This window comes from Gopherus flavomarginatus, chromosome 9 (genome assembly GCF_025201925.1).
Source record: "Gopherus flavomarginatus isolate rGopFla2 chromosome 9, rGopFla2.mat.asm, whole genome shotgun sequence".
NCBI classification, from domain to species: Eukaryota; Metazoa; Chordata; order Testudines; family Testudinidae; genus Gopherus; species Gopherus flavomarginatus.
Window position 1 is genome coordinate 64,987,461 of NC_066625.1, and position 27,151 is coordinate 65,014,611.

General features: G+C 45.0%; 1 protein-coding gene and 1 long non-coding RNA gene across 2 annotated transcripts; both read right to left on the minus strand.

Annotated features, from left to right (window-relative positions):
• Window positions 1-263: 263 nt before the first annotated feature.
• On the minus strand, window positions 264-4,912 carry LOC127058283 (uncharacterized). Its single transcript, XR_007776331.1, has 3 exons — window positions 4,876-4,912; window positions 3,989-4,178; window positions 264-1,910 (listed from the first exon to the last, which is right to left on the minus strand). It is a non-coding gene; the product is annotated as an uncharacterized LOC127058283 (long non-coding RNA).
• Window positions 4,913-5,023: 111 nt separating this feature from the next.
• Window positions 5,024-18,323, minus strand: LOC127058276 (uncharacterized). Its single transcript, XM_050968001.1, has 4 exons — window positions 18,205-18,323; window positions 11,974-12,327; window positions 8,040-8,456; window positions 5,024-5,233 (listed from the first exon to the last, which is right to left on the minus strand). Exons 1-4 carry the CDS (start codon window positions 18,245-18,247, stop codon window positions 5,103-5,105), a joined length of 945 nt encoding a protein of 314 aa, XP_050823958.1. The 5' UTR covers window positions 18,248-18,323; the 3' UTR covers window positions 5,024-5,102.
• Between the last annotated feature and the right edge of the window lie 8,828 nt (window positions 18,324-27,151).

Genomic DNA, 27,151 nt, shown 5'->3' on the forward strand with positions numbered 1-27,151 from the left:
TTGGTGAATAAAGCTAAAAATTACACATACACATCACAGCAAGAGCTACTCAACCTTCCCTCATGTGGTTAGCACAATATCATTAAAACCTCTTGGCCTTTATAGCTCAGTAGCCTGTGTAGTACCCGTGATATAAAGGAAAACAAAGGTAGGATACAAGGAAATACTAGTTTTCAGAAACACGGTGTAGAATAATCCAGCTCACATTGGTAGTGATGAAATCATTCCAAATCCAAAGCCTGTTTAATAGGCTAACATGAGAATTGTAGGTCACAGCCTATTTTATTCCAGAATGCACCACCAAAGCCATCTGGGTGAGCTTGTAGCTATGCAATGCACCACAGTGTCCAAGTTCAGGCCCGAAATTCCCCATACCTAGGGTAACTAGACAGCTCGATATTAGGGGATTTTTCTTATACAGGCAACTATAGGCCACTCCTCCAAAAAATAAAGTGTCCCAATTTTTCACACTTGTTATCTGGTCACCCTACCCAGACCAGCAAGGGATGGGAACACTACAAAGACACATAGGTGCTGGAACTAGAGGTGCCTGGGGTGCAGCCACTCCCCCGGCTTGAAGGAGTAGTAGTTTCCATTATATACAAGGTTTACAGTTTGGTTCAATGGCTTTCAGCACCCCCACTATACAAATTGTTCCAGCACCCCTGCAAAGACATCCCATCTGAGCATCCAGAATGGAGCCAACAGACCCTTGAAAGAGGATCACTTCACTCAGTGTCAAGCTTTTGAGGTGGGCAGGGGAAAGTAAATGGAGAATATAGACATTCCAGTGGATTTAAGATTTAAATATGCACAGAGATACACCTATCCTCTCATCCTAGCAGAGGTTCCTCTCAGCTTTGTGATGACTAAAAAGCTTATGTGAGGACAGTGGCACTGCCATGGTGTCAGTGGCCAGGGCATGGGCAGTCATGCCTAGTGGAAGTGGGGCAGGGCTAGAACAAACACACACAGGAGCTAGCTCAGCCATGAGTACGTGATTTGAAGAGACACTGAACTGCTGCTGGGCTTAAGTGCTGGGCTGCTGACTCTTCAAACCAATCAGGCGGTGTAGTCAATCAGGCAGCCAACTACAGGACAACTGTTTTTGTTAGGTTACTAGGAGAGTGGCCCTGCTGCCGGCCCTGATTCCTGGAACATGGTTTGTGCTGCACCTTTTCTGGAGATACATAAAGGACCCCAGTCTCCCTTCACAACATTATATCCAATGTGCCTGTTTTAAAGAAGAAAAACTTACAGTAGGGACTAATAGTGTCCTTAACTGATTCTTCCTACTCTAGTAATCATACCTGAGTGTCTAAGTATCTGATCCTTTTCTCACTTACACCAATGTAAAGCAGGAGTATCTCCAATGGAGCCAACAGAATTACACCAATGTAAAACTGAAGCAAAATAAAGATCTTTGTTCCTAAAGCAATCGTTCATTTATAAAGATTTTCATACACTAAGGATAAAGTTACATTAGATAGGATAAGATGTATGAGGGCTATAAAACCCTCTTCGTTCAGGGTATAGCCAATCTGTAGCTGATAGGTGTTGAGAAGAAACTTCCCCTGTGAGCAAGTTGTGCCATAATTGTCCATTATGGGGACACTTGCATCTGCTTCTGACACACCTGGTGAAGGCCACTGCTGGAGATAGGATTCTGAACTAAATGAACCAATGGTCTGAGTGTTACAATTCCTATGTTCCTCTGGTGCAAACTGTCATAGCTTCATAATGGAGATATGAGAATTTATACCAGTAGAGGACCTGCTCCATAATATTTTGTAATATAGCTCATTGAATAGTCAAAAATGGGTAGTCAAGGCTACTACGTTGGTTTTTTCCCCCCTAAAATCAGCCAAAAGTTGATAGTCATTTTCAAACCGACATCCATTCTCCAGCTCCTTTGTAAGGAAAAACAATTTCATGGTCAGTAGAGAACTTTTAGAAATAGTTTTATAGAAAGTCATATATTTCAGCATTCATTATATCTTCTGAATAACAATCTCACACAAATTTTCCTCCCAGGTGTCAATTACACTGATATCAAAGCAATTGCATATGACTGGTCCCTTCTGACCTATGAGTCTATGAGTCTATGAGTCTATGACAGGAAACTATGGCCCATTACTCTCAAAATTATTTTTTTTTTACTGTGAAAAGGAGTAGTAGTGGGGATTTCATGGCTGTTTTACAAAGGCAAATTAGTGCTCAAGACAAATAGAGGCGAGAACAATGGTACCAACACTCAAGGATACAACTTCGAGAATTCTGAGCTTATATAAACCATAAAAGGCCTTTCTATGTGTATTCAGAGCCATATGTAACAGGAAAGCAATTTACCCATGGCCTCCTGGAACTCCCCTGCATTGCTGGGCAAGAACAGATGCTGTGCTTCCCCATAGGAGAGTGTAGGGTAGAGCGGGTCGGGCCATGGCCATACCATCTCTCTGTATCTTCTATTCCACTTTTTGGGCAGCTTGTGTCCCAAGAAGCATTTCTTGCACTCAGGAGAGCACAGAGATTGCAGTTATGACAAACCAATGCACTGCTCCTTGTGCCTTCTCCCTCATGCATGTTTTGCACTAGCTGAAAGCTCACAGCTATCCAATGTGTGTGATCAATTTAAGTTTGCTCGGGCTGAACAATTCCGATTAGCCTGTTCATTTTGCCACAGATTTAAAATTCCAAATCCACAGCTTAAAAAGGGGAAGATACAGGGGATAACTAAAGTTCCATACTACTGTAGTGAGAAACAGACCCCTGAGCAGATTCATACAACTGGAAGAGTATTTCCCATTATTATGGCATACAGTAACTCCTCATTTAATGTCATCCCATGTTAACGTTGTTTCATTGTTACGTTGCTGATCAATAAGAGAACATGCTCATTTAAAGTTGTGCAATGCTCCCTTATAACGTTCTTTGGCATCCACCTGCTTTGTCCACTGCTTGCAGAAAGAGCAGCCCGTTGGAGCTAGCTGGTGGGGGCTTGGAACCAGGGTGGACCAGAAGCTCCCCTATCAGCTCCCCTAAGTTCCCTGGGCGGCAGCCACCCAGTAGGCTATCAATTGCTGGGCAGTTCTGGTATCCCTCTCCTACACTGCTGTGTGCTGCTACTGCCTTCTCCCTTGGAGCTGCTCTCGGGAGCCTCCTCCTTGCTGTGCAGGGGGTAGAGGGAGGTGAAGAGGGGTGCTAATGTCAGGGTGCCCCCCTCCCTCCACTCCTGTACCTCATCTCCACAGAGCAGAGGGGACACATGACAGGGCTCAAGATAGAGGGAGCTTGCAGGCAGCAGCTACTGTCTCAACTTGCTGATCTACTTAAAATAGCAATGTACTTAGAGTGGTGTCAGCGTACTTAAAGGGGCAATGTGTGTGTGTGTCTCTCTCTCTCTCTCTCTCTCTCTCACACACACACACACACACACACACACACACACACACACACACACGGTGTGTGTCTCTGTCTCTCTCTGCCATGCTGTCTCCCCTCCTTCCATCCATGCTCCCTTGTAGAGTGTGAGGCTACATTAACAACGTGTTAACCCTTGAGGGCCCAGCCAAGCACTAGTTCATCATTTAGCAGTAAGACGTTCCTTGGGAAATATCCCTCCCTCTTCCACCATCTGACTGCACCACCTCAACAAAGCTTCACAATGATCATTGCTGTGTACAGTATTAAACTGATTAAAACTTATACTGTGTGTGTACATATACACAGAAAGAGAGTCTTTTGTCTGGTGAAAAAAAAATCCCTGGAACCTATCCCCCTCCTGTTTACATTAATTCTTCTGGGGAAATTGGATTTGCTTAACATCATTTCAGTTAAAATAGCATTTTTCAGGAACATAACTACAATTTAAGCAAAGAGTTACTGTACTCATATAGCCCCTATTAGTTATACTAGTGTGAGTAACCTGGGTGGTTCTATTTGCAATGTCATTTGTCAAAAATAACACTTCCTCTTACAAGTCACTTACAGGAACAGCTATTGTGGCACCACTGCATAGACTGTATGAATTTCATCTCCTGTCCCCTTGCTAGATGCTGCAGTGTTATCCACTGTACAATAGGCTGCATTTGGGTCCTCATATGGGCTCGTTGCAAGTGAATACAACACTTCATTTCTTTGAAAGTCTTTGCTGCTGCTGCTCACTGCGTACGGGGAACCTGTAAAACAATGACTCTGCATCAAAGAGTTTATGAATCTCACAGAATTAAAATAAAACATCAGCTAAAATAAATCAACTAAATAAAATAGTATTATATCCCTTTGAAAAGGACATAAAGTAAATTCTCCTCTCCTACCTCCAAATAATGGAATTTGACTCCATTCCAGCCCAGAATTAAGACCTGTGTTGGTTACTGTCTATAGTACCCCACCTCTAGTAGCTAGGAAGATGATTCAGAATCACTTATCTGCTAGGTTCTTCTATGGCCCCAGCACTGTTCTGTCAGAACACACAAACACTGAGAACATGACTCCATCTTAGCACCCCAGAGAGAGCAAGAAGCAATGTTCTATTTGTTTTACTGAGGAGAAACTCAGACAGAGACAGAGTCTGTAACTTGCCCAAGGTCATAGGGACAGGATCTATGTGAGAGAGACAAGAATTTAACTCAGATCACCCATATCCTGTTCCAGTGCCTTAATTGCAAGACCATCCTCCCTAAAGAACAACCTTCTCCTGAACCAAAACTAATTTGATTAACAAAAAGTTACTGGTCAAAAAAGCATTGGCAATATCTGAAGTTTAAAAACTTAATACTGTGCACAGACAGTCTAAGAAATCCATAGTACACAATTCTCAAAATGTGCTAAGTAGACAATCATTTCAAAAAGGTTTATCAAAAATTTAATGCTCACATTCATCTCCAGAAATATCAAGAGCAGCCTGAGCTCTAAAATAAAAAGATAAGGGAAGAATCTATTTAGTCATTTCTATCAATTGGAAAAAACACTTTAAAAATGATACTATTTCATTGGTTATATCCATTCAAGGCCGTACCTGGGAAGTTGTGCAGATGGCTTTCCTATAAAAGATAAATGAAACACACTGTAAAATTTCAACAGTTAAAATATTCCTGCAGATCTTACTTACTAATTTCACTTTTCCTACCTTTTGATTTGATTTTCTTTTTATAGATCAACCACGCTATCCCACTGATGATAATAATCCCTACGATCAATCCTGTGGCGGCATACAATGGCACGGAAGCAGAGGCTAAAGAGAGGACCAGGGTTAGTTAATCTTGAAAATGGAACCCGATGCTGGGGAAAACACTTTACTATTACATCTGTTATATGGATGGTGCTTTTCAAATGATCAAATAATGTTTAACAACTATGTGAATAATACACATTCAGCAAGCCATTAACGTGGATTATTCCAGGATACAGTATGCTAGTATTGGTAATAAAAGCAGCAGATAACTTGATTTCTGTAACCTAATTTTTCTTATGAGAAAATATTCCAATATTCTACTGTAAAGATGCAACACAATATATGTTACAGTAGCAGTATTGCAGTGTCTTGTGAGATAACTGGAGAATACTGTAGTATTATAATGGGTTAATGCAGCACAACTGTAAAGCATAAATATTGAGGTTCACATTTTTAAAGGGGCTTTAAACTGTCCTCCATTTTTGTGTCCACAGTCATTTGCAGGTACAAATGTTGGACTCAGCTGTGTTTTGCCAAGAGCCCTGAAAAAGCCAGTCTGCCTCCAGGTCTTCCCCTAGCCCTGCACTAAGTCTACATCTGTTGCAGGGTATTTCTTGCAGTTCACTGTCTAGTATAGCTCGCGAATGTGTTGGGGAGGCAGAGTCAAGAATCTGTGCACTCTCTGCCCATTTTTATTCACCTGCTTATGGAGAGGAGACCGGGGAGAGGGGGAGGAGAGTGTAGAATCTCTACAGAGCCTTCTGTCATCCCCACACTGCAATCCATGGTTTGCCTTACATTCCTTTACTGCTCTGCAAACCTGACCTTGATTTTACCCTATAGCAATTAGGGGTGACATCCTGTCTGCATTGAAGTCAATGGGATATTTGCCATTAACTTAATGGGGCTAGAATTTCATGGTCTCTGGCTATGTGTTATGCTGGCACAAGCCGGTGACAAGACCTTGAAACAGCGTCATTTGTTCCTACAGTTAATCAGATTAATCCCTCGAACCAAGTCATTTAAAAAAAATGAATTCTAGACTGTAAACTCCTTTGGACAAATGGGGAACTGAGGTCAGAGATATTACGGACTAAAAATCCATTAATTTTCCATCCCCCATTTGAGATGCCTAGGACCTGCTATTGCATAGAACTTAGCATTCTATAGCACTTCATATGTTCACTCCGACTGACTGAAGTTGCAGCTGCTAGTGCTCAGCACTTCTGCAGATCAGACCCCAGGGTCTCAAGTCAGCAACCTTAGTACTGGCATCTCCCAACTTTGGAGTGCTTGACTCTGCAACCTTAATGCTCTTTTAATGTGTGGGGGTGGGGAAGGGCGGAGCGTGTAATTTACTGTTTTCTTAAGAAAGCAAACTGAAAAAACAGAAATTCTATTATGTGACATCATATTGATACCCACTGGGTCATTGGCAGGGCTGGGACATTTAGATCCACCACAAAGACCTATGCTACGTAAGCTAACATTGACACTGATAGCAGTAGTAGGTGGTTGTCGTGTGGATCAGCACCAGAGGGGGACAGGACACCTTCCCTGTGAGTTTCACAGATATTTGCTGACAGCAGAAGAATGGTGAGACTCAGGAATCGTTACTTCCATGCCAGGCTCTGGAGGGGGTGGCTCTAGCAGGCATGGACTCTTCTGCCCAATCCCCTCCCAGAACGACCCCTTTTGCCCCATCCTCTCAAACTCGTCCTTGTCCCAGTCCTGTCGCTTCTCCATCCCAGTCCTATTCTTCTGGCCTACCCTAACTGCAGTCACCAGTCCTCTTCCCAGTGCTTGCCTCCAGTCTCCCCCTCCCACACTCATCTTCTCCAGCCCCACTGCTTCCCAGTCCCATTCTCCCTCCCTCGGCTTCTTGTCTAATCGCAGCATTTTCCCCACCCCATCCCAGCTACTTAGCCCACTATTTTTTGCCCAGCCATTCCCACTTCTTTCCTCCCACCCCACACATCCTGGCTCATCAGATCTCCAACCCTCCCTTTCCTCCTTCCCCCCATCCCACTGCTTTTCAGTGCCAGGCAACTTGCCCTGCCAATTCCAATCTCTTTCCAATTCCTCCTCTGATCTCAGTGTCCTCCGCCACCTACTGGCTTCTAGTGTCCTCCCCTTCCCCCCACACACACACTTCTGTCTCCAACTCTCAGTCCCAGTCTCCCCCACCCCAGCTCCCAGTCCCAGTTTCCCTCTTCTGCTGCCCCTATCCACTAGCCTCCTGCATTCAGTCTCCCACACCAAACTCCTTGTCACTCTCTGCTCACCACCCTCCCACCACTGGCTGGCTGGCTTCTATCATCTCTTCATTCCTTCTCCGCCACAAAGCCTGGGCCCAGCAGGGATGTCACTGACAGCACAGTAGTTCAGTCTCAGTTCAGTTGCTTGGAACTGGATGCAACATGGCTCACAGCAGCCCAGACCTGCAATTGCAGGGAAAGTCCCACTCAGCACTGGGCTGGAGCATTGGGGAATTTAGTGGATGATATCTAGGAAGTCTTTACTGAGCATCTGTGCACTGTGATTTTTAAAGGCTTATAACTTGGCCAAATTTGGGCAGACTTTCATGGGAATGGTAAAAGGGTCACCGCTAACATGAAGGCTGCTCTCCTGCCAAATGGCAAGTCCTTATTCCAAAGCATGGGGCACTAGATCTGTTCAAAGAAATGTCACCAGAATTTTTAACATGGGCAATACAGCATATTTTTCCATGGATTGTTCTTCAAATTGGCTGAACCATTTTTGCTGAAGTTTTCCCAGCATGGAAAATTTTATCCCAAATAGCAAAAGTCTGGCAAAATTATAAGCAACTCTGGTACCAACCCCAACTACAAAACTTCTAACTTACATGGAATGGCTTGATTCCTCACTTCTATAGAAAGGTTATTTGCAATCTTCCACACATGTTTATTTCTTGCCCAGGAATTTACAACACATAAATAAGTTCCACTGTCAGAGTCAGTAACATTCAAGATGGTCATATTATGGACTACATGTTTCTCTTCTGAATCTAAGCTTGTATAGTTCACTAGTCGTCCTTCGATCATCTCATCAATACAGCAATGTGTATTATACGACAAAGTATACTGCTCTCTCGCAGCAGAAAACAGGCATTTGCTTGTTTCTGTATATTTGATCCAATATATAACAAATGTTTGTTTTGGTTGCTTCATTTGAAATTCACAAGAGAGAGTGAAGTTACTTTCTTCTTCTACTAAATGATTATCATGTGATTTTGACGGAATGTTCTCAAATGTCTCCTTATCTGCAATACAGAATGAAACAAACACAAAAGATATGACAAACGTGCACTGTAACGTGTTATAACATGCTTTGCCTTTGAAAGGATTCTTAGAAGTTTGAAAATTTTCCAACAAAAACATCCTCTCAGACACAGAATTCAGTGCAAAAACATTGTTTCATTTCTATTGGGGGGGGAGGTGTTTTATTTTAATGAACTATTTACAAGGCATTTTTACATTAACAGGTGCAAATATCTACTGTACTATGGCTACAAGTCAGCTATTTTAAATAGCGATTTGGGGCCCAATCCTGTGAAATCTGAGTACCTTCTGTGAAGTTGCCAGCACCTGCACATTCCACTGAAGTTGAAGGTGCTCAGCTCTGCACAGAAGATTCTCAGCACTGCATGTTCAGTCATTTGGTGGTCATCAAAATAATAATTCTGGGCTGAACCAGCTGCCTACTGGAACCATAGAAGTGGGGCATGCTCTTAGAGGCACTAACTATGCTACTCCTCCTACAGATATATGTCCAGTTTCACTGAGTAAACCTCTGGGACTTAGGAACACATGAAGGAATTCTTCCACTCTACTCTGCACTGATAAGGCCTCAACTGAAGTACAGTAACTCCTCACTTAAAGTCGTCCCGGTTAACGTTGTTTCGTTGTTACATTGCTGATCAATTAGGGAACATGCTCATTTAAAGTTGTGTAAGCCTCCCTTCTAACATCGTTTGGCAGCCACCTGCTTTGTCTACTGCTTGCAGGAAGAGCAGCTCTTTGCAGCTAGCTGGTGGGGGCTTGGAACCAGGGTGGACCGGCAGCCCCCTATCAGCTCCCCACTCCCCTAAGTTCCCTGTGAAGCAGCTGCCTGCAGTTCAGCTGTGTCCCTCGCCCCATTGCCATGTGCTGCTCCTGCCCTCTGCCTTGGAGCTGCTCCCCTTGGAGCACTCCTGCTTGCTGTGGGGGTGGGGGGGAGGGAAGGAAGAGGGAGGCTAATGTCAGGGTGTCCTCTCCCCCCTGTTCCTGCAGCCCCATCTTACCCCATCTTCCATACAGCAGGGGGAACAGACCAGGACTCAGGATGGAGGGAGCTTGCAGCAGCTGTGTCTCAGCAAGCAGATCTAATTAACAAGGCAGTGTACTTAAGGGAAATGTGCATATCTCCCTCCATTCCTGCTGCCCTGTGTAGAGAGAGAGTTAACCCTTGAGGGCTCAGCCAATTGCTAGTTCATCATTTAGCAGTAAGGGAAATATCCCACCCTCTGACTCCTCCACCTCAACCGAACTTCACAATCATCATCACTGTGTACCAGTATTAAATGGTTTGTTTAAAACTTATAGTGTGTGTGTGTGTGTGTGTAAATAATTTCCCTGGAAACTAATCCCTTCGTTTACATTAATTCTTATGGGGAAATTGGAGTCGCTTAACATTGTTTCATTTAAAGTCACATTTTTCAGGAACATAACTACAACGTTAAGTGAGGAGTTACTGTATTGCATCCAGTTCTGGGTGCCACATTTCAGGAAAGATGTGGACAAATTGGAGAAAGTTCAGAGAAGAGCAACAAAATGATTAAAGGTCTAGAAAACATGAGCTATGAGGGAAGATTGAAGAAACTGGGTTTATTTAGTCTGAAGAAGAGAAGACTAAGAGGGGGCATGAGAATAGTTTTCAAGTACATAAAAGGTTGTTACAAAGAGGAGGCTGAAAAGTTGTTCTCTTTAACCTCTGAGGATAAGACAAGAAGCAATGGGCTTAAATTACGTCAAGGGTGGTTTAGATTGGACATTAGGAAAAACTTCCTAGCTGTCCAGGTAGTTAAGCATTGGAACAAATTGCCAAGGGAGGCTATGGTATCTACGTCATTGGAGGATTTTAAGAACAGGTTAGACAAACACCTGTCAGGAATGGTCCAGTTATTACTTAGTCCTGCCTTGAGTACAGGGGACTGAACTAGATGATTTACTGAGGGCCCTTCAGTCCTACACATCTATAATTCTATAACATCTGGGAAACCACATTCTCACACTGCACTAAACAGATGTTGTCATTTCTGTTGCCTGGTTCGGGGTCTGCCTTGGCCTAAGTGCTGATAGTATCAGCTATGAGATACGTTATTAGACAAATGGCTGAAAAAATGTGAAATTGTGAAACAGCTATTAAAGATTAAATATTTTCTGGATAAAGTAGTTGAAGTGCAGTGTATACTAAACAGGACATTCAGAGGGTAGTCGTTTTTAATATGTGCATGAACACATTTAAAAACAACAATGGCCCCTAGAGTGAGATTCTGCAGCATTTCTAGGGTCACATTTTCAACTAACCTCAAACCAGGCTCCATATTGCAGACACAACATTTAGCATATACCTGTTATGGGTGCTCGACAAATATTTGCACACACAAATTTGGTACTTAGGTGCCTTGTCTGCACAAATAGTTGTTTGTGTGTGCAAAATAGGCACAAAACCAATGTTATGAGTACAATCGATTGAAAGCTTAAAACACTAGAGGTAAGATTCCGTGCTGTGCCTCTAGATGCACAGAACAAAACTCACAACCCAGGTGGAGAGGGGCTAAGGTAGCTTTAAGCAGCCCTCAGTACAATTTAGGCAGCCCTGAGGGTCAACTGCCCTGAATTTAAGTAGTGCTGCATTCTGCAGCCTGGACCCAAGCCATACCTGCTATGTCAGGAGTTGCAAGAGTGTTGTTGAAAGGACAGTCTGCTGCTGTCTTCCTTAGTTCCTATGCCAAAGGGAAATTCTATCCAGACCAGATGCTGATTTTAGAAACTCTTTAGCCCATTTACCCAGCCAGAGCACGGTTGAGAATCTCACTCTTTGGGAAGAAATTCAAAGAGCAAGACACAATACTGGGCATTAATGTTTTACAATCTGTGAGCTAGATCCTCAGCTTGCATGAATCAGTGTAGTCCTAGGGCCCACCATGTAGAAGGGTCCCTTTGCCTGCCAACTTTAAAGTAGAAAGGTGACAGATAAACTGTACCAACATCATTACAAACGAGTGTTTCTAGGGGGAAGTGAAGAGCAACTTATTCAGCTAAAATCAGTGGGGATGTACCCAAAAAAGAGCTGAGCGAAAACTGAATAAAGACATCATGAGTAGGCCTTTGAGTTGGAATGCATCTTAATAACAGTAAACTTAGTATGGTAAAAAGTGCAGATTTTCAATGACCCCCCCACACCTGATATTTCTTTTAATTTCTTTTCTTTTTTAAGAACTTCCACTTTTGTTGACCACTTTACTCAGCCTAGTTCAGATGCCTAATTCATTCAAAGCCAAATTCAGTAACCCTCACTCATATAACACCTCCTCCATAAGTGTTCCTTTTTTAAGTCAAGGGAACACTGGTGGAGAATAGTATTATTCACTGTAAGTAAAAAGGGCAGAATCTGGTCCTCAGTTCTGAATTTTCTAAATAAGCTTCTCTTCAACTCACTAACTCCCTTTCTGGCCTCTCAGCTCTAGAATTTATTAATTAAAATAAACCCTCTTCCCCCACAAGAAAAGCACTCACCTGCGGTCATGTTTATTATCACCACAATAAAAAAGTTATAATGTCTGCAGTGAGTCACACTGGTAAAAAGTGGGCAAGTCTGTGATGTTCCAGTATTTGTAAATTGCTCGCATGCAAATACCCCACCACCTTTGGAATCAGAAGTTGATAATTGGTTTGTACACTTTGTTTTATCAGAGCATTTGTTTGGTCCATTGATTACTTTGGGCTGTTGATTACTGCAGTAGTTGATTACTTGGAATTCTTGCAGAGATTCTTCAGCTTCATACCAAATTGTTTCCTTCTCATTAGCCACTGTTCCATTGCACTTAAGTGTGAAATTTCCATTTTCATAATGACGAAAGAAAGTCTCACCTGTTAAAAATACATAAATGGTTACTGATGCAAAATGATTCAGAAATCATCTTACAAATAATACTGTAAAGAAAGTGCTGCAGGTTATAAGCATCATTAAGGGCCCAATCCTGCGAGCTTGTGTGCTTCTGGGATGCTGCTCTCTTCCTCCTGGGTCATGTTGAACATCCTCCCCTTGCCATCAGCAGAAGCTCGGGGCTCTGAGCACTTCCTATGACAGCCACAGCATGTTGTAGGATCTGGCACTAAGAGTACAGATCTGGAATTTTATACTTGGACCTTGTGGAATGAGCAGAATATTGCACAGATCATAGTGAACACTGATCAGATTACATAGCTTAAGCCTTGACATTGGCCTTGTTTTAAAGGGTGGTTTTATGGCCCTTTCTGACCATGAGAATTACACCAAAGAGAGTTCAAAGAAAAGAAGGTACAAATATGTATTTTTGTACTAACAATTGCCATATTTATTAATTCCCTTGGCCAATAACCAATCACAAGCAGCCATGGCACAAAACTGCAGTTTTAACTTAGAAAATCTGGCCCTTGCTAATTAACTTTTAGCAAACTACATAAAGATTAAGTCCCTGATCCTGAGAACGTCTGTGCATATGAACAGTTCCAAAATTCAATGGGACTATTCACATGCATAAAGTTACTCACATGACATTACTGATTACAGAATTGAGGTCTCCATGTGAATTACAAAGGCTTTATGAGGCATGTGTCTAAGAGACACTGTCATCACAATTATGCCTCCAATTCTCTGTCCTACATTTTTTTAGAGTTCTTATAAAATATAGCCATTTTGGTGAAATGCAACAAAAAACTGTATCTGAGCTACTCCAGCTGGTCTGCTGCAAAAAATTAGGCATACTTACAGCTATGTTACTATTAGCATAGATTATGTTAAGTAAATAGACAAAACATTTTAGCTTTTGTATTTTCACAGCTTTTTTAATACAATACTGAATAAATTGGCGTTCAGAACCAGAGCTAGTTGAAAGCAGGCAGCTCTATGTTTTTTGCTGCCCCAAGCACGGCAGTCAGGCGGCCTTAGGCGGCATGCCTGCAGGCAGTCTGCTGGTCATGCGGATTCGGCAGCGTATCTGTGGGTGATCTGCCAGTCCCACGCCTTTGGGGTACCCACTGCCAAATTGCTGCCAAAGCCACGGGACTGGGGGACCTCCTGGAGGCATGCCACCGAAGACTGCCTGTCTGCCGCCCTCACAGCGACTGGCATGATGCCCCCCCGTGGCTTGCCACCATGGGCACGCACTTCCTGTGCTGGTGCCTGGAGCAGCCCCTGGCTGAAAGATAGGGAAATATATTCCACTTTTTTTCAATTAAAATTTCATGTTTTGATTAGAACATTGTGAAAATATTCATAACACTTTATTTCCATTTTTTTATCCATGGAAATTCAAAATTTTGATGTAAAATTTTATCAGACTTTGAATTTTGTCGAATTTTGACCAGCGAAGTTGAGAAGGCACTTGCCTCTGGCACAGTATGCTGAGGGGCACAGAAAAAGCCTTCTCTGCCGGAAGGAAAGCTGCGGTTCTCCCAGCTGCTGCTGCCTCTATGGCAACAAGAGACACTGGCTGGCAGAGGGTTGAGGGCGAGCAGCCAGCTGCAGCACATCAGGAGGGGGAGGGGAGGGAGAGGGGGAAGAGGGAGGCACACACAAGCTTCGCAGCTCTCCCCTCCCCTGGCACTCACCTGGAGGCAGCGGTGAAAGTAACTTACAGAACTTACCGGTACTGCCAGAGTCCTGAGGGGGCGTGGCCTCATCCGGAAGAGGCGTGACCTCTCAAGATTTAAAGGCCCCGGGGAACCAGCTGTGGTTGGGAGACTCAGAGCCTTTAAATCAACCAGGGACTCCCAGCTGCAGAAGTGGCTGGGAGCCCTCAGGAGCAAATTAAAGGGCCCAGGGTTCTGGCCGCCAGGGGGAACCCCGAGCTTTGCATGGCTGGGGCAGGGATTTAAAGGGCCCAGAGCTCCTGCCACTGAGGGAAGCCCAGAGCCTTTTATATCCTGGCCCCAGCCCGGCCGCCAGAGCCGCGGCCAGGATTGAAAGGGCTCTCGGCTGCCCACAGTGGCAGGGAGCTCTGAGCCCTATAAATCCCGACCCCAGCCCGCCCGATGGAGCCGTGGCCAGGATTTAAAGGGCTCTGGGCTGCCTGCAGCTGCGGGGAGCTCTGAGCCCTTTCAATCCCCACTGTGGAAGTCAATGCAGTCCAGCACAGCGTACTGGCTCTTACCAGTACGCCGGACTGGACCAGCTTACTTTCACCTCTGACTGTATGTATGTGTATGAATATGTCACAAACAATGCAGCTGCAGCCTGCCACCGACCAGCAGCGACCCCAGCAACCGGCCCCTGTGGGCTGCTGCCTGCAGAGAGCCAGCAGGTGCCGCTGGGCTGGGTCTGCCAAGGAGTAAGGAACCAAAGCAAAAACCACAGCCAGCCAGCCAGGGAGGGAGCTGGGGATTGGGGGTGGGGAGGGGAAGTCAGGGGTGAATGAAGGACAAGTGGAATAGCCTTCATGAAATATACAAGATATTTAGAGAAAGTTTTGTCAATTTTGGCCTCTGCACTCTGCAGGCAGGACAAAACAAAAAGAGATCTGAGATTGCACTCGATGTCCTAAGGACATTTCAGGTGTTTAAATCAATACATAAAGAGGGTGGATTGGAATGAAAACTACTATTTCTTTCAAAGGAGGCACAATAATTTCCCTGAATATTCAGTTCTCCCCTCCAATCCCTTTGTGGTTTTATCTATGGAGGCTATTTGCTTTCCCTGTGAATCTTTAGTTTCTTTAGCAAAATTGCTTTGCCCAAAATAAACCCTAATCATCATGACATCTTTCCACCATGTTCTCCGTGTTTTTTGTGTTGTTTTTTTAAAACAGTAACATTTCAAAGAGGATCTGCAAGCAGTTTGGACATCACAACCATGATCCTCTGCTGGGGAGGGAATGAGATAGATTTGAACTTGGAAACGGTCCCTGATTTTGATTGTGTTTAGGAAATCTCCTCTTCCTGTGGGCAGAAAAGAACTGCCCCTGCCATAGTCACACACACCCAACAACAACTGGGAGTGAAATTAACAAGGATGCCAGAAACGGCTGCTAACTCTGGGCACTGAACTGCACAGGGAACAGCTGAGTTTAAACTGTTATTTTGCAGGCAGCAGCAGCAGGCATCTCAGCCAGTCTCCGTACTGCAAGCTAGAGCCTAGAGGAGAACCCCTGTGAGGGGACGGGGGAGGGGGGATGCAGACCCTTGTCTGCAGCCTGGCTGGAGGAGGGGGAGGGAGGAGATGAGAAACCAATGTGACAGTGAGTTTTCCCCTTCTACCTGCTTTTATTAGCTCTGGATTTAAGCTGTGCAGCCAAATGCTTGTATTTGCTGTATATATTAGTATTGGAGAGAGCCCCTCAACCCCAGGGGCAGAAAAGGACTGCCCCTGCCATAGTTAAATACACCCTCCCCTAGACCCCCTCCCCACAGCTACTGTGAGTGAAATTAACAAGGATGCCAGAAACCTTGGGGCTGAACCATCAGGGAACAGATGAGTTTAAACTATTCTTATGCAGGGAGCAGGCTTCTCTCTCCCTCCCTCAGTCAGTCTCCTTTTCTTACCAGTCCTCCATACCGGCCCATACCCGCTTACTTTCACCTCTGCCTGGAGGAGACGCCAAGGGGGCTTCCAGTGGGAGACAGGATCATTGACAGTGGGCCTCACTCACCTGAGCAGCTGCTGGGGCTTCTGGTGAGTGTTTGACCCCTTCCCCCCAGTCACCGTTCCTGCAAACTGGGCAAGGGACAGCCCCATCCCCCAACCCCAGTGAGGTTATGGCAAGGGGCAGCAGGAGAGGAAGGAAGCCACATGTGATGGCAGTCCCCTCCCCCACAGCATCCACCACCCCCTCTCTGGCCCCCAAACTCTGTCCCAGAACCTGCACCCAGTCCTCCACACTCCCTCCCAGAGCCTGCACCCCTCCACCCATCCTGTACCCCACCCTGTGCCCGCAGGGCCAGTGCAAGGGTATTGCACCCTAGGCAAAACTTCCACCTTGCGCCCCCCTACCCCATCCCACTCTACCCCTCCCCCTGGAGCATCGCTTATTATAAACTTTTGAAAGTGAGTACTGCATAATGTGGCATTGTTCATTAGAATTAATTCATGTTTGGCTTGAAAATTTATTAAATTCATTTAGTCTACATATTTAATGAAAATAAATAAATAACCTGACAGGGTGTGGGGCTGGCTGGCTTCAGGCATGGGGGTGCAGCAGGGGCAGGCTGGCTGGCTGGCTGGGGTTAGCTGGTTTTAGGCAGGGGTATGTGGCAAGGGTTGGCTGGAGACAGGGGGTGTGATGCTGGCTGGAGGCAGGGCAGGGGGGTGCGGCAGGGGTTGGCTGGAGGTAGGGGGTGTAGGGCTGGCTGGAGGCAGAGGGTGTGGGGCTGGCATGGGGGTTTCTGGTAGGGGAGGGAGAAAGTGAAAGGAGGCAAGTGGTGGATGGGAGACTGACTAGGAGGGATGCAACAAGCCAGCGGGGAACTAGGGGGTGAAGAGGGGTGTGATGGTGGGGCCGAGCGGGGATGGGGTGGGTCCTATTTTACTGCTGTGATCTTGTCACCCTATGCATGCCGTTTCTTCCCCCCCTCCCTCCCAACTTTCCTTTTCGGCCCACAGCTCTCTATTGTGGGCCGGCGCTGGTGAACGAGGGTTTGTTTCCGCGGGGCGGGCGGCGCTGGGGGGGATTGTTTCCAGGGGGCCAAATGCACTTTAGAAACAAACATTCTTCTAACCCTCCTCCTCTGTATTTCACACAAATGCACTTTCCTGACATCTCTAATGACCCTCCTGACTCCCCAGTCCATTTATTGGTTGAGAAAACAACCTTTTCCAACATAGTTAAAGTCAGTAAATATAGCTTGCAATCAGGAATACTTCTTGTTGAATTATTAATAATATTAGAAATAATTAATATTAATACAAGAGACCACCAGACACTAATTTAACCATGAATTCCTTTATTAAGTCCAAAGGCCAAATAGTATTTTAACATGCCTCTAAATATGCCTTGTCAGATTTAAAATAAGCAGAAACTATGCCCAACACAGTAACAAAGTATTCATAAGCATGCGATCACTTACAAATAGGCCAGACTTAGGGAAAACCATCTAGCCCTGGTGTACATAAGCATGATCAGGTGGTAGGGTGTGACAAAGAACCCTCGAATTCCTAACTCTTTTTATACACTTCAAAAAACAAATGATGCCAGAGCCAGTTATCACATTAGCTAATGGCTAATTTGAGACAGTTCACCCTAATTTTCAGTTTTAATCCAGATAAGATTTACAACCTGCTTTCTCACAAGATCTTTGCTCCTTATCTCTTCTCCTCCTCCCTACTGTCCAACAGCTGTTTCATTGCACTTGGGTTCACACAGGCTTTACTTTTAAGATCAAACTGGTATGTGGGCTGGAAAGGTCCAGGCTGACTCCTTTGCCTTATTTAAAACCATCTGTAGTCAACTCTGTCAGTTAGAGGCATTCTTTTTAGAAATTTCCTTATCTCATTAATTTTTTGAACCAGCCATCCTCCCTACTTCTTGTCTTCTGGCCTTTTTATTTTCAAGACTTTCCTTCTATTTGCTAGTCAGGGCCTTTCTTTATAACACAATCTATTCTTAATCAAACTTAAACCAACTCTAATTCTTTAATTTCATATTTATGCTACACTTCAGTATGTGTTAAGATTAAACATCCCAGAAAATGAACTTTACACAAAATACTCTTAAGTATTAAGAAAGTGAGATAGGCATAGAAATGAGCAGTTTTTCTTAATAGGAAACATACCCGTAATTCGTCCTAGAAAAGCCAGGATCACCAAAAAATACATTCTTCTGGGAGAAAGGGTTGCAAAGGTTTCCTCTTCTCGGCGTTGTCTCTAATTCTAAGAAAATTCTTGTGAAGAGAAAGGAAAGCGGAAGTTTAGTGAGCTCAACAAAAAGTAACAGGAAACAGATAATGAGAATTGCAACACTGCCCAGCTGCAAGATATGCTGTTTATTTTAGAGTCGGAGACACTTCCAGCACAAACAAGCCTATTGTCATTCAGTGATGACAGAGGTAATTTATATCTTGGGAAATAAAGTCCAAAGACTAGAGGCTCTTAGGCAGTAGAAGAAAGTCTTCCGTAGAAAAGAAAGTCTGAGGTGCCCACAGTAATTTGCTGGCTATCCTCTGCCCATATCAGTTGTGTGATTCCTGAGGTGTACCAGGATAGTGTAGGCCTCACTCAGTGGACAAATGTCAGGTGAAATGGTAGCTATTTTAGCCTTCCACTTACCAGGGATTCCTTTGGGCCTGAGCCATCATCTGAAAAGCAGCCCCATAAGGTATCTCAGTCAAAGGTGCAGCAGTCACTGAGTCACTAGCTGGTCCTTTTTCCATGCCTCAAGGAAGATATCCAGACAGAAAACACCATTTGGGGAACAGAGACCACGTGAGGGCAGAAAGACTCCTTCATAAGCCTCCACTACCTCCACAAGGGTAGTGAGTGTGAAAATCAGAAAAGAAGGTGAGTAGGGCCTGTGAACAGGCAGTGTATGCCAATCCAGCTCGTTTTACACAGACTGCTGCATTGGTCCTTTCACATTTAAGGGGCAAGGTGATACCACCAGTTTGTGGGAAGTAACATGACTTTACTCCCTTCCAATAAATGGAATTAATTCTTCTAATCAAAAATCTGTTTGTCTTGTCTTCAGAAATGCGAGCTCTTCAGGGGGAGCTAGAAAAACCACAATGTCTGACCAAGTTGTGCTGAGGGTAGGAGGACATCGCAGGTAGTTCCCTAATCCATGGTCAGTGAGTTTGGCAGCTTGTCTGGGCAGTACGGGTGGCTGGGAAGTCTTGTCAAGATCCCATGGAGTTCTGTTGGGGGTTGTCTTAAACATGGGGTTTTTGGAGCTTGAAACCTCAAGAAGCAGCCATAAAGCAGCAGGCTGACACTGAAAAAGGGAAGCTGCTTGAAAAGAAGATTGGAACTTCCTGGAAAGCAGCTACCTGAAAAAGCGGCAGCAGCAGCAGAATTCCAAGGTTGCCTTGGCAAGAAGGAGCTACCTTGCCAGCAGCAACAGAAGAGCAGTGACCTCCATTGCATCCGCAGCAGAAGAGCAACAGCGCAGCTGTGGCAGCCACACTCTGGGGATCAGACAGGACAGAAGGACCAATAGAGGAATCGGAGGAAAATTTAAATGAGGGTAAGTCTGATTTTCTTTTCTATCTATTATTTAAGAGTGTATGGCTTTGTCTGTGAATAAAGCTGCCTGCTTCTTGAATGAGATCTCCACTACCCCTCCTGTGACTGGCTGATCACAGGATGTTAAATGTCAGGTGTTAAGTATTAATGTTGCTGTTAAGTACATGTTTTAATCTGTGCATGCAGTAATGGTTTCTCATATGTGTATATAGGGGCTGCATATAGCTCATTGTATGAGGTTAAATTATACCATTAAGACTAAAAGCCTTTATGGATACAGGACCTCTATATGCTTGCTACATTGAAACCAGGGCATTAGGGCTGTGCTCCAGCTCCGCTCCAGCTCCAGGCAAAAATCTGCAGCTCCACTACTCTGGAGCTGCTTTGCGCTCCAGCTCCGCGCTCCACTCCAAAGCCCTGATTGAAACCACTGTATTTCTCGTATGTGTTAAGATATCCTATGTAATCTGTGTCTTTTATTTTATTGCACTGCTCTAATTCTTTAATGTAATTCCATTGCATTTTACTATGCTCTGTGTATCCTTTCTTGCTTCATTTACTACATTGTAACCACTTATTTCCTTTAAATAAATAATTCTTTTGTTTTCAAAGAGTTATTGCTTGCGTGTCCATCCTTGAGCAGAAGGCTGTATCCCTGTCCTTTCAAAGTCAGCAAGACTAGCTTGCTCTGAGGAGCCCTCTGCAGGTCAGAGACAAGCCCCCTGGTAACACTCTAGAAATTCCTTTAGGGCGAGCCACAATCTTGTTTACCTCTTTTCTTAAAATTAGATAAACTTGTAGGTAACTTAATTAGTGTCTAAAGTTTTGTGTAACAAAGCCTCCCCATGCTGCCGGAAGTTCTGTAGTGCTATGAAAACCTCCCTGTACTGCCAGAAGACATTGTAGCGGAAGCTTCTCCTGACCTCCACGTGCCATCATAGTGGTAGGAAAACCCAGCGCGGGTGCAAGGATGTTTTGCGCCCTAGGTGAAACTTCCACCTTGCATGCCCCCAGCCCTGTGGCAGCCCTCTGCCCTAAGGCACCTCCCCAGGGCAGCTCCCCACCCCTCATCTGCCCTGAGGCACCCCCTCCATGGAAGCTCCCAACCCACCCACCCCCGGAAGCGCCCCCCCTCACACCAGTTCCTCCCCTCCGCCCTGAGGCGCCCCACCCCGCGGCAGCTCCCCCCACCCCAGCTCACCTCTGCTCTGCCTCTTCCCCAAGCACACCGTCACCACTCCACTTCTCCTGCCTCCCAGGCTTGCAGCGCCAATCAGCTGTTTGGCACCGCAAGCCTAGCAGGGAGAGAAGTGGAGCATGGCGGCGTGCTCAGGGGAGGAGGCAGAGCAGAGGTGAGCTGGAGCGGGGAGTGGTTCCCCGCATGCCGCCCCTCCCTTACTTGCTGCAGGCGGCCCTCACCATGCCCCCCCTGCCTCAGGTCCCTCCGCCTAAATGCTGCCAATGACCTGGGCGGCCAAAGATCCAGCTGCTGCGGTCACCACCGAAGGACCCGAAATGCCGTCCCTCAAATGCTAGCGCCCTAGGCGATTGCCTAGGTCACCTAATGGGTTGCACCCGCCCCAGGAAAACCTCCCTGTACTGCCAGAAGCCATCACAGCACTGTAAAAGCCTCCCAGGGCTGTCCTTAAGCATACACAGCATACGCAGCAGCATAGGGCACCCCAAAATTGGGGGCACCATTCCCCTCACTGGAATCTTCACTTCTCCAGCCCCTCCCCCACACTGGGCCGGTGGGCTTCTCCCTGCCTCCAACCCGGCCCCCTCCTTCCTCAGCTGGCCAGCTGAGGGCTCCAGCCTCTGGCTCTGCCATCCCAGCCTCAGGGAGCCCAGAGCGGTGTGGCCGGTTACTGCTGGCTCAGCAGCTCGGCCCATTGCCACCTGGAGCCAAGCCCCACCCTGGATCCTGCCTGCCTGTGCCATTCGGTGGCTGGCTGGGGCCAGGACAGGAGAAACAAAACTTCCATGTGAGTTGGGGGGGGGGGCGAAGCCAGGCCGAATGGGGGGAGGGGAGGAAGGGACTTAAAGTACCAGTGCACTCATTGTCTCTCTCTCTCTCTCTCTCTCTCTCTCTCTCATACACACACACACACACACAGACTGGCTCTCACACTAGGGCGACCAGATGTCCCGATTTTACCCCCAAACCCCTGTCCCGATTTTTCACACTTGTTCTCTGGTCACCCTATCTCACACTCTCACACAATCTCACAGTCCCAGTCCCCCAACACAGATTGTCACACAGACAAACAGTCTCACACTCCCCAACACAGTCCCCCAACACACAATCACAACACTGGCTCTGTCTCTCTCACATTCACTGGCTCTCTCTCACACACAAATACACACAGAGACACATTCTGTCACACACACACACACACACACACACTTGTAGTATTGTCATTGTTATTACTGCTTGGTAATTCCTGTCAAAATGCTCGTGGTGAGCCAGGAGTGGCTAGGGGTTGCAGGATGGCCATGGGCTCTGGCAAGATTCAGGTCCCGTGTGACAGTGCGAAGCCCCCCACCTTGAACCATTGCCAGTGTGTGTCAGCAATGCGAGGGGAGTTCTAGAGGTCCACAGGTGGTGGGGTGGCTGTGTCCCCTTGACACACTGGGGTGACCGACACTGGCTGGGGACTGCCTTCAATGGAGCATAGGGAAACCAGTTTAATAATACTGTGTAAGGCCCCATAAATCCTAAAGATGGCCCTGAAACCTGCCATACTTCCAGAAGCCATCATAGCACTCTGATAGCCTTCCCCTACTTCCACAAGTCATCGTAGCACTATGATAGCTTCCTTGTACTGCCACAAGCCATTGTAATACTATGAAAGCCCCCCGATTCCACCACAAGCCATCAAAGCACTCTGAAAGCCTCCCCATACTTCCAGAAGCCCTCATAGTTCTATGAAAACCTCCCTGCACCACCAAAAATCATCATAGAACTACGAAAGCCTTCCCCTACTGCCATAAGCCATTACAGAGCTATAAAGATTTCCATGGACCACCACAAGCCATCGTAGTGCTATGAAAGTCTCCCCATACTACCAGAAGCCACGGTATCACTATGAGAACTTCCCTGTACAGCCAAAAGCCCTCACAGTGCTACAAAAGCCTCCCTGTACTGCCATAAGCCAGCATAGCAGCATGAAACACAAACTCAAACATAATGAAATGGGCCACTCCTAAGGGAGAACGTTTGTGGTCACAGCCATCATTGGCATTTCTGTTTCTGTAAATTCAGCAGGAAGGAGGGGTGAACCAGTTTGGAAAAAGTTACAAAAAACTCCCACCTCCCAACTTTTGCCCATCCCTAAGCTTATCCTGGACCAAGGTTTCCAAAGTCAGAAAATATCTGGTTCCTTCAGGCCATGAGATGGTAAGTATACTTCAGCCTAATCTCTCCCCGCAGTTCGCCTGCTGTGGATGCTCTTCTAAGGCTTGTGAGCTTCCTTCAACTGACATAATGATGGGCCTAATCATACCTCAAACCCCTACATTGGTATCTGAAGTCAACCACAACAGGATTTAGTAAGTTCTTGCTGAGGCCTGCTGCTCTCTCTCTTTATGAGTAAAACGTATTTTGGCTTTTGCAACTCACATAGTCCTGAGAAATGCCAGTTTCCTCTTTTCCAACCTCTCCCCATTCAGACAAGATTAGTGGCCAGAAAAGAAAATCTTCTTAATAATCCCATGGGCCTTTCAATTCACTAACTGTGTCACTCACCCCAGGGCAGAAGGCCTCATGTATGCCCTCTGTACCCATTAATCCTCACATTAAGACCAAATCCTGAAGTCCTAATTGAGTTTAACTATACTGATTTCTGTAGGACCAGGATCAAGCTGTATGGGGCAAACCCAGTTTTGAGCCAACACTCAGACTGGTTGCTGGAGAGATCCATGGTAGTGGGAAAGCTGGGGAGGAATGTTCCTTGGAAGGTCATAGAGTTGATTGACTGTGGAAACTACTCTCTGTAAACCCTGCAGTTCAACCCTAACCCATCCCACTGCCTGACAGGCAGAGGTGAAAGTAAGCCTGTCCAGTCTGATCCAGTCCGGCGTACCAGCAAGAGCCAGTACACCGTGCCGGGCCAAACCAGCTTCCCCAGGCTGGTGTTTCAAAGGGCCCGGGGCTCCCTGCAGTGGCCAGAGCCCTGGGCCCTTTAAATCGCCTCCTGAGCCCCACTGCCAGAGCTCCGGTGTAGCAGCAGTAGGGGTCTGGCGGTGATTTAAAGGGCCAGGGGCTCCAGCCACTGTGGGGAGCCTCAGGTCCTTTAAATCACCATCTGAGCCCCGCTGCCACAGTCCCGGGGTTAGGGTGACCAGACAGCAAGTGTGAAAAATCAGGACAGGGGTGAGGGGTAATAGAAACCCATATAAAAAAAAAGCCCCAAATATCGTGACTGTCCCTATAAAATTGGGATATCTAGTCACTCTACCGGGGGTAGCGGCAGAGGGCTCCGGCAGTGATTTAAAGGGCCCAGGGTTCCAGCCACTGCAGGGAGCCCGGGGCCCTTTAAATTGCCTCCTGAGCCCTGCTGCCGGAGCTCTGGGGTAGCAGCAGCAGGACTCTGGCAGTGATTTAAAGGGTCTGGGGCTCCACTGCGGTAGCGCCAGCTGGAGCCCCAGGCCCTTTAAATTGCCTCTGAAATCCAGAGTTCCTAGCCACCTCTGCAGTTGGGAGTTCTGGGGGTGATTTAAAGGCCCCAGGGCTCCCAGCTGCAGTTGGAGCCCCTGGGACTTTAAATCTTGATTTAAATGGCCTGGGTATTTAAAGGCCCCAGCTCTTCCAGTCAAGGCCACACACCCTGCTCAGGACTCCAGCATACCAGTAAGTCCTTTAAGTTACTTTCACCCCTGCTGACAGGGTTCTGTGCCAAACAGAAGGAATAATCCCTGCCTCCTAAAACCTGCACTCAACAGAGGAACCACACTATTTCAACTGTCAGAACCACTCTCCCACTACAGAAAGGGATACCCCCCCATTGAGCAAAATGAAGGGACCACATGATGGCAGCATAACACTAAAAACCAGAACCATGTATAATGACTGAAGACTTCCTCTTGGTTTTACAGACACTTTGTAAAGTCAATTTAGAAGCAAATTTTAGTTTTGCAAAAGCAAGCTTTTAGAATACCTAGCATCAATAGAAATATCCCTGTGTCTATGTGTTTATTTCAATGGAGACAGGTTGCCAATGATTTCTTCTCCAGTGCACATGGCTAAATATTTACTAGATAGGTATACAGACATCAAGAAAATGAATTTTAAAAGCAACTTTTAAGAAATACCTGTATTTAACCATCTCCTTCCAGTGAACAGGAATCTGATCTCTAGCTGCCATTTTAATTATATTTCACAGCAGGTGGCCAACTGGGTGTTACAAAGTGGAATAACAGAGTCTTTTTTGCCTTAGAAAGCATTGGAAATCAAAGTTGTAAAAGTTTTAAGATAAGTTCTATAATATGTTTAAAACACTTTTGGCTATATTGGCTGCAAATACTACTTTAGCCCTTAATCCATCAAAGACTTTGCATTTGCTTAATGTTACACACTATGCATTGTCTTACTGAAATCAATGGGTTTTAAGACCTTGCAGGACTGAGGCCTTAACTGTTGTATTATTTGTTCCACACCTTTGGCCCATAGAAGTCATTGGGAGTTTGCCACTGACAGTTCAACGGCACCATTTGGCAATATAGGCCTGGGCAAAAGCCCACTGAAGCCATTGCAGACTCCTATTGACTTCAATGGATTTTGGATCAAGCCTTTTATTCTGAGTGATGGCTTGATCCTGCACCACTTGATGATAATGGGAGCAGGATTAGGCCCTGAATGAATATATAGAATATTTATTTTCCCATCTAGATTACTACACAATGTCGGTGCTAATTTTCACTGTGTAATCTGTTATGGAAATTGAAGTAAACATCAGAGTAATAAAAGTACATTAAGAGATGAATATATTCTTTGGAAATTTTGTAAATGCAATACTAATTCAAATCTATTCATCCATGCTCAATTATTAAAACCTGCTTAAATAAATTAAATTTGAAGAGTCAGTTGTCTTACATCAATAATCTAGTAGCTCATAAAACATTTTAAGATACATCAAAATGCATCTTACTTTTACAACTTGCTCTCCAGAATTATTTGAATTATCACTTTCTCCACTGACAGCAAAACCCTCAAAGTTTACACTGACATAATGAAACAATGCACAAGAACACAATTGATATTAAAGCGTATAATAAAATACTGTATACGCCATCCTTCGCCCCATCTCAGCTCTACCTGGATATTAATTAGAAAAGTTACAATACCTAACATCTTCCAACGACATGTTAAGTTGCTTGTGTTGTTCAAATGGGTTATTCTTAGCATATAACTACAAAATAAAATACTGTATAGTTAACACACACGCGCATATGTGTGCACCCACACAATATTTTTTCAAATGAAGCAAAGGTGTCATTCCCTAGATATGCAACAAGTGTCAATGTTTACTTATTTTCTATACAAGATTTAAATGTTTAAGCAATTATAAAATATGGTTAATAAAAATTCTCAAATTGGCTTGGTCACTGTAAGCTGCTGCTTCTTCTTCTTCGTTTTATTTTTAAGATAGAATATTTGTAAATTTTTATCATTATTGGGTGGGTTTCAAAAGATCCCAATAAATTGGGAATTTTATCATTGCATCAACAGGAGAGGACTTATGCCCATATTAAGCACTTCTGAAAATCCCACCAAATGCCAGATCAGCAACATTTGCTTGTATACATCTCTAGAAATATTTTCAGAACATTTTATTCTTTTATTACAGAAACCTACAGTCTTTTCCTTAATGGCCAAGGAAAACTGATCAATTTTCTTTAAAAGCTCTTTTTCAATCCGTTCATGTTCCTGTTCCAACCAGCTGCGGGCAGACAATATCTGGCTGCTGAGTTCCTCTACCGCACCTTTTAATCTAAGAGAATAAAATAAATGAGCATGTTTGCAAATATACAAGAGCATCTCCGGTTCTTTGATCACTGGGCTGTGGAGTTTTTATGACAATCAACATAAAAATCCCCTTTTTCCTCCATAGCATGTTTGGCAGCATATTCATGCAATGTTTTGAAATTTCACACTGCTAGGATTGGTTTATGTGAATTGTTTCAGATAATCAAGGATGAGAGAATGTAATAGAACAGCAACTAGTTGCACAAAATATGGTTGCAGTATTTCGAGGCATATACGATGCAGAGTCTTCAAGAAATAGTATGCCATAGCCTAGAAACAAGTGTGACATCCCATTCACTTTACAGTCTTTGAAGCCCATGAGAATTTGGACTGGAAAGGACTGAGTAAAGATTTTAGGATTTCGATCTGCATGTATACATTTAAATGTGCTGTAATATTTGAAGTTCTGTGCATTTGCCTTTCTCATTTTGGCATGGTGATGAGACAGTTGCTGTAACTGTATGTGTACATACATATTTGCAGCCAGTTTGACCTACTGAATTCCGTGTCTGGCT

Coding starts and splice junctions, on each gene's coding strand:
- LOC127058276 (XM_050968001.1), bottom strand. CDS start 18,247: ATGTATTTTTTGGTGATCCTGGCTTTTCTAGGACGAATTACGG. Junction 8,457..11,973: donor GATAATAAACATGACCGCAG/GTGAGTGCTTTT, acceptor TCTGTATTGCAG/ATAAGGAGACATTTGAGAAC. Junction 5,234..8,039: donor GAGGAATCAAGCCATTCCAT/GTAAGTTAGAAG, acceptor TCCTCTCTTTAG/CCTCTGCTTCCGTGCCATTG.